The sequence below is a fragment of the Magallana gigas genome, chromosome 7, assembly GCF_963853765.1.
Source record: "Magallana gigas chromosome 7, xbMagGiga1.1, whole genome shotgun sequence".
NCBI classification, from domain to species: Eukaryota; Metazoa; Mollusca; class Bivalvia; order Ostreida; family Ostreidae; genus Magallana; species Magallana gigas.
This window is the reverse complement of record NC_088859.1, coordinates 4,873,178-4,881,535: the sequence shown is the minus strand read 5'-3', so window position 1 is coordinate 4,881,535 and position 8,358 is coordinate 4,873,178. Positions and strand designations below refer to the sequence as shown.

Sequence of the window (8,358 nt, the reverse complement as noted above, 5' to 3'; positions counted from 1 at the left end):
GGATAATCTTCAGTGTTTCAAGATAAAAGCAGCAAATAAAATATCTTATTTAAATCAATATTTTTAATCTTTATTCATTTCTTGATTAATAATAAAGAGCAGTTTATGTTTAATTCATTTCACTTTAACATCATTTACAAATGTCAGACATCCCAGGTATTGGGAAAACCTGCAGCATTATTATGAATATAACAAAGCAAAAGCATTTTATAGATATCTGTCAAACGGTCTGATGTATTTTTAAACATAGTCGATTTTGAAAATTCTAATATGATATTCATATCCCTACTTAAACAGTTTAAAAAAATTGTTCTAAGTTTATAATCTCTTGACAATTGTGTTTCATTGTATCTCAGATTTCCATTTTGATTATATCTTAAAATCTAAATAAAAAATGGTTGGATTATAAAAAGTACTTTTGGATATGTTTCAACATAAAATCAATTACATGTTTCTATGTAATAATGAAATTTAAAGCAGCTTTAAAATTATACCACACATGACATTATCACAGTAAGATGTTTTTAAAATATCTCCATCTGAGATGTCACAATGGTCACATTTTGAATTCTCTCTTGATTTACATTTTTGTGATAAACAAGTTGTACATTAGATATTATTAATGAAAGCAGGTTGTATTTGAATTCACTTTACACCCGTCATTCATTTTCATTTTGTGTGTGTATATACTGGGCCAATATTCTTAATTTACACATTAATTTTTAATTAAGATTGATGGCAAGAAGATTTGAACTTCCTAGACAATAGATATTTGTAGTAAAAATTACATTTTTTATCGAAGATACAATGGGCATCGTTATAAAAATTGAATGCATGAACAAAATCAGTATACAACAAATCTGTATGCCGTGAGTTTGAATACTGCTGGGGATTTAATAATTTTTACCTATTCCAACAATTTAGAAAAAATTGACGTCTGACAATTTGGATACATCCGTTGTCTTTTTAGTCCCCTACCGGTTTTCACCGGAGGGGACTATAGCTTTCCTCTGCGTCCGTCTGTCCGTCCGTCCGTCCATCTAGATCTGTCTGTCCACTTCAGTTTTCCAGACTTTTTTTCTTTATGCGTTTGAGGAATAATATGAAATTTGCTGAACAGCTTCAAAATGTCAAACTACAGATCAAATTTACCCTTTTGTAGCGTTTGGTTGACATTTTTTCGAGAAAATTAATTTTTTATATTCCAATTTTTTAATGTTGGGGTTCGATATTCTGCATAACAGTGCATTGTTTTCACAATTTCCACAAACCGGTAGGGGACGTGTATTGCTTATGCAATACTCTCAGAATGCTTGTTCTACATTTTTTACTGTAGCAAAAAATGTGTGTTAGTAATTCAGATCTATTTTCAGTGCATTCAACTATCCATTTTCAATGTTGTTAATCACATTGATTTATCAGTCAATCGTTGGCCGCGTCGTCCGGTCTTGGTCCTGGTTAAAAGTTTTGAAGCAGATCCTGTGTTAAGTTATTACATATCCAATCTTCACCAAACGTGCTTGGATGCTGTATCTGAAACTACTTATGGACTCACTTGTACAGTGTAGAAGAAGACTTGGATGCTTAATCTGGGCCGTGCATTTTGCATGTCGTGCATCAAATTCCTTTAATAAGATTAAACAAATCTAGCAAACACGGGAGAGCTAATGATCTATACCTCCCTCCCGTTTCGGCGCCAGTGTCCAGACCTGGTATAAATTTTTAGGAGAAGGTCCTGTTATTAAAATATTACTTGTCCTATCTCCACCAAATTTGCATGAATGCTGTATCTGGACATAATTATGGACCTGGAAGGTATAGATGCTGAATCTGGGACATGATTTCTTATGCTGGAGGAGGTAAGGGTTTTGTTTAGCAGCTTTAAGTTTTTGGAGCAGGTGCCTTAGATGTGCCTTAAATTATAGGAATGTATCTTAATTATATCTGCTCCTAACTCCACCATAGCAATATTAATTTTTCGCCCGAGGAAATTCAAATCAACATTTTACCTTAAATTCCACCTCCAAACTATCTCTCTGTAATCAATCCGTCCAATAAAAGAACACGGGAGAATAAGCCGATGCGTATGCCCACATGTGTCCAAAACCCTATCACTAGTATGTTTCAAATAACAATCACGCATTAAGTATAATATGTGTATTAACTTCAAATATTTTTATTTCTGTTCTTACATATATCCAGAGTATTTATTATGTGCGTGTACATAGAACACAGTGAGGTAGTGTGTTTTGTTGAATCACCCAGAAAATTGTTGTCTTCATGTGATAGGAACAAAGCAGTTTATTGGTTTCTTCTGATTGTTGATTTATAACTTCTTTTAGAAAATGTTTTAACAATCCATATGTCAAAAACTGACTGTGGTTCATTGCATACATACATTTATACTCTGCCTGAGAAAACGAAAATCTCCAATCCTCATTTTCATTTGGTCCTAATGGGTGTCCTATTGCTACAAAGTGACAACCATTTCTGACAATGTCTTCAACAACTTCAGGATCAGGCCATGAGTGGCATCTGTCTATCCACGAGGAGGCAGATGGAGGCCAAAAGTCACAAACAAAACAACAGGCAGAGTCATATTCTAGTCCTGCTTTAACAGCAGTACCACAGGGTCCATGTTCAGTAGAATTGGGAAGAAATATTGTACAAGTTAACTGTCTGTAAATAGAACTAGATATATAGACTATGTCATTCATTCTGACACATGCTGAACGGACTTCTCTGTATGTTGTTGGTGTCAGTAACTGAAGTAGAGTGAATCCTGGTAGACTCTCGGAACTGTCAGAGCGAATCAAGGTTGTATTGGCTGTGTTGTAATACTTAGACTGAGACATGTCCATGATCACTCGGTGGTCGTTTAGCCAGTGCATGTAGTCCGTATCTGATCCCTTCAGTCTGAATCCTTCTATTTTACTTCCACTTACCATCCCAATGGCCCTATCATTAGGTGTTACTAGTCTCATCACCATCTCCTTGATGTCCATTGCCTCCCTCCTGAGGGCCACGAGTCGTGATGTTCCCACTTCTTTACTCAGTACCATAAACACTGACTCTGACATGTGTTCCAATCCCTCAAACCTAGCAAGGGACATAGCAGATATTATTATAGCAAAGTGATAATTTGGAAAAAGAAGGATAAGTTAATAAATATGTTTGACTTTATACAAATAGCAAAATTTATTTGATTACAGTTGTCCAATGCCAAGTAATGGCTGACCTTCTCGGAATTTAAGGGGCATGGTCACAGGTTTTTTTTTCAAATTTTACTAAATTTACTCTTTCATACCTGTTAATTCTCCCGCATTGCGCGGGAGACTCCCGCAAAACGGCCTAAAAATCTAGGATCTCCCACGTCCAACCGATCTCCCGCGCGGGAAACTTTCTCCCGCAATCGTATTTGTCTTCCCCATAACCCCCCCCCCCCCCCAATTCTGAATCTTTACATGCAAATTTCAACAACCACTCCGGGTTTTTCTCTGATTTTGAGCTCAAAAAGCTGCTGTGTAGCTTGAATATATCAAAATCCATCCAAGTACTGTCTACCATGATCATAGTATGACATGTTATAGCCCAGTTTACTTTTTACGATTACTTCCGGTTTTGACTTAATTTAGTTGTGCATAGGCCTTATAAAAAAAATAAGTGAAAGCTTAAAACATCTTGATTTTACTCTGTAACACCAAAGAAAACAATAACAGCCAGTGGTGTCACTTAACAGGTGCACAGGTAAAGCACCCAAGTCACGTGCAGTGAGTCGTGACTAATTCTGTCTGTCCAGCACGGTCGGTAAAAATCAAAGTGAGTTTGGAACACTGAGTGTTTTAGCTGCAGGACTATATCTCCCGGTCTCGTCGTCCATCCGAATTTTTTTAGACCGGGAGCTACAGTCCTGCCACTATGAATGTTTATACAAGCTACCGATGTAGTGAAGCTTGAGGAAAAAGTGTAAAAGCATTTCACAAGTTTTCAAAGTTTATAGTACCGGTGTTATATAGTGCCTTTTCCCACTAGCCATCTTTCCCCCCGGAAAAATGGCTATATAGCAGTTCTTCCCCCCGGAAAAATGGCTATATAGCAGTTTTTCCCCCACGGAAAGCTGACTATATAGTGGGCTTTCCCCCTTTTTATAGCTGTTAGATAATGTATTTAGTGCCACCCTGTATATTGTGCACAAGTAGTGCTTACGTCATTAGTTGTTGAGTTTTGAATAAACACATAAAACCTAACATGGTGTCAGAAGCTGGCGTATTCGAAGCCACAATTTCCACAAACAGAAGCAAGACAACACCAATCGAGTGATTATTTCGTCGAAAGAGCTTCATATCTACCTCAGGCTAAAGTGGTAACGTTGCATATTTACCCAACGACACTGAAATTTCGCTGTAAAGTTTGTCACGCTGGTGAGCACGTTTTCTACGGCGGCCATTTGCAATCAGATTTGAACTTATTTGTTTATCAGAAAAGTCTGAGAGTTTGACAACATTTTATGTTAGTGTGCATCAGAAATACAATATCAACTGCATAATAGTGTATTGACAGCAGTATTTGCATTTTTATACCGAACGATCGATTCTGGGAAAAAACTACGGTGTGCAGTTGGTGACATTTCAAAATGTCAGTAGTGCGAAGTGAATTACCGATTCCTTTACCTATGAATGTGAAGGGAGACCTCAAAGGGAACTGGAAATTCTTTAAATCACAATGGATGAATTATGAAATAGCCACAGGCCTGGACAAGAAACATGATGCAATCAGGATAGCAACATTATTAACGGTCATTGGCAAAGATTGTTATCATATTTATGAGAACTTAAACCTCACGGAAGAAGAGAGACAGGATATAGCAGCAGTTATAGAAGCACTTCAAAAACACTTTACACCAAAGACAAATGTTATCTATGAAAGATATATCTTCAATACAAGTGATCAACTGCCCAATGAAACACTAAATGACTACATCTGCAGGCTGAGAGAACTCGCGAAGTCGTGCGAATTTCGAAACATGACTGATGATATGATACGTGATCGTCTAGTGTTAGGGACCAAAGACACAGCATCAAGAGGCAGAATGTTAAGAGAAGCCGACTTAACACTGGACAAAGCTATAACAATGTGTTTGACAAGCGAAAGAACTTCATCACAGCTGCAGAAGTTAGAACACAACACCAGTCATACAGCCAATTCAGAACAAGCAGAAGTGAAATACGTCAGTTCAAAAGGAGACAAAGCCTATAAACCCAGAGGAAAACATCCATTCAAAGGTCAAGGGAAGAAACAGCAGAAGACTGTACAGCCAAAGAACAGTGCAATGGTTATTAAGTGCAAGTACTGTGGAGGCACACATCCACGAGACAGAGACAAATGCCCAGCTTTCGGACATACATGCTGGAAATGTAAGAAGAAGAATCACTTTCCAAAAGTTTGTAAACAGACTACTGTGAACAGTATCCAAGATGAAGACACAAGTGACTCAGACTCTGATTCTCTATATGCTGTGAATTCTTCGTCTGGAAAACAGTGGTTCGTAAAAATCCACATGAGTGCTAGTGGAAACAGTTCTAATGTTACCTGTCAATTGGATAGTGGGTCTACCTGCAACGTAATAAACTTTAGGCAGTACGCTCAAATCATGCAAACAGGCGACCCCCCACTGAAACCTACCGAGAAGACACTAAAGCTCTACGGAGGGAAATCGAAACTCATTCCACTTGGCATTGCAACCTTGAAATGCCGGGTGATCCAGTCTGGAAAAACAGAAAATCTTGACTTTTATGTAGTCGAGATGGACCAGACACCTATCCTCTCAGCAGAAGCTTGTGAAAAACTTGGATTACTGACTGTCAATGTAGTTCACAAGCTGACAGCTACGTCATCACAATTTAAGCCAATGTCCAAGGAACAAATTCTTGATGAGTTCAAGGATGTATTTGAAGGACTTGGTGAGTTTGAAGGCGAGTACCACATTGAACTTGACCCAACAGTGAAGCCAGTACAGAGACAGCCAAGAAGGGTACCACAAGCTCTTAAGGGAGAAATTAAGGCAAAAATTGAATCTCTAGTCAAAAGAGGTGTTCTCAAAAAAGTGTCATCACCCACAGATTGGATTAGTAACATGGTTGCTGTCAAAAAGCCTGGTAAACTGAGACTGTGCATCGACCCCAAAGACTTAAACTCTGCTATTAAAAGACCACATTACCAAATGGATTATTGCTCCAGAACCACAAACCGCATTTGGATCTTCTAGAGAGACTACCACATCTCCCGCAAGTGACAATAATTGTGCAGTGAATGCTTCAACTAAATTGCGTGGCAGCTCAAGAATTGCCAGATTACCATCAAAGTTCAAGGACTTCATTATGAATTAAGATACATACAAACAGTATGAACTTTTAATTGAAATGTGCATTTTTTTTTCTTTCGTTTTAAAGAAAGGGGGATGTTAGATAATGTATTTAGTGCCACCCTGTATATTGTGCACAAGTAGTGCTTACGTCATTAGTTGTTGAGTTTTGAATAAACACATAAAACCTAACAATAGCCAGATTACCCCCACGGAAAACCTACTATATAGTGGATTTTCCCCCATTTTTACGTTCCGGCCATGTTTATTGCGGACCATTCGTGACAATAATTTGCAATAACTGATATGATATTAATTTCTCACAAAAAAGGATAATTATGGCATTTATTAATGCATAGAATAAAATACATGGTTTTTCAACCCCAAATATGAACTAAGCATGCGCCTTCATAACATGCATGTGTCATCATCGTTTATTTCACCTGTTCTCACCCCTTTTTGAAACACCATTTACATGGATATCGGAATACCTCGAATCTTTTTTATCTAATCGATGCTTATCTACAGTTTTGACTTCGACGTTATGAATATGTGAGAACACATTTGAGTGAAAATACGCCGGTTTGGAAATTTAATTTTCCAATGTATTACCATCAATTTATAAGCTTCCCTCAAGGAACTAACTGACCAATCTTGACTTAATTTTGTAGAGGAAGGGAATAAAAAGTGGAAATGTATTACTCCCTTCGTCCAAAAGGCTATCAATTTTAAATTAATACCGTTAGAATTGACGGTCTTAAAATCAATTATATATTTCTTCTTCTAAATATCAAACGGGAGACAGGATGCAATGATATGATGAGAAACTGAAATGTTTTAGTTTTACTTTGATTGATGGGGTTCTAAATCATGGTTAAGGGGTATATTAGTTATGTATTAAAAGCATGTGTAAAGTTAGTGTTAACCATTTCGTTTTAAAGTCACGCATATTCATATTTTTAAGCACATTTCTACGAAACGCGAGATATTATGATGTAAACATTTTAAAAAGCAATGAAATGTCTTCACAACCAGAACAATGTCGGTATCTTTGCTGGTTACTTTTGAAAATGTGAAATGGAGCCTGAACTAACTTTATGTTTATACTATTTGTTTCATATTTTTACAATAAAGATTTACTTGTGTACCATATTATTTCTTCGAACAATTAAACAAGGGTAATTAAAAAAACAAAATAAAAAAACCCCAAAAAAACAACCAACACATATATTGTTATGAGCTGACTTTTTTTTAAATATAAGCTTGTTCTTCTAATCAACTAACAAGTAAAAAAGTCGTATATGTGCTTAGATTGGTTATAATAATATATTTTTGATTTTTGGTTTCTCCTTTTATGAATAAAAGTTAATTGATTTATTTATCTAATTATTTATTATATCATTAGTGAAGTGATTAAATGTTTTGAAGAATAATGAATTTTAACCGCGTACCCTTTTAAAAAAATTTGTTCAAAAATTGAAAAAAAGCAGCAGAATTAAACGTAATTTTCAATCATTTTGATAAAGAAATATATGAGTGATTGTGTATTTTTAAATGATGTTTTTACTTTCAAATGACCGTAAAAATATGTTCATGTGGTCTTCTATAGTTTTTGAGATATGGGGCCCTAAAAAATATAAAGGGCTGAAATTTTCAGAGTCATCTTCAAGTGGTAAACCACTGCCACAATAAAAATATGGTGATATGGTCATCTCTAGTTTATGAGACATTGGACCCTAAAGAATATGCACTATTATTATTATAATAGGATTTTAAAAATCGGGCTCTGAAACATCAGAAACAAAATTTCTCTAAAACAGAGGTTTAGCCTGGATGAAATTTTCACAAACAGACAAACAGTCTGATAAATTTATCAAGAAATTCTTAAAACATTCTCCTTTAATACAATTTCAAAACATAGAATTATGCATATAAGTGTATAACTTGTAAAAAAAATTTCAATAAATTACCTAAATTACCTAAATTAAGTTCTATGT

The 8,358-nt window shown here is 35.8% G+C and overlaps 1 protein-coding gene across 1 annotated transcript; it reads left to right on the top strand.

The window, feature by feature from the left end:
- The first annotated feature begins 4,633 nt into the window (after positions 1–4,633).
- Positions 4,634–6,265, top strand: LOC117685627 (uncharacterized). The gene has a single exon (XM_066067789.1). It carries the CDS (start codon positions 4,634–4,636, stop codon positions 6,263–6,265), a length of 1,632 nt encoding a protein of 543 aa, XP_065923861.1.
- The last annotated feature ends 2,093 nt before the right edge of the window (positions 6,266–8,358 follow it).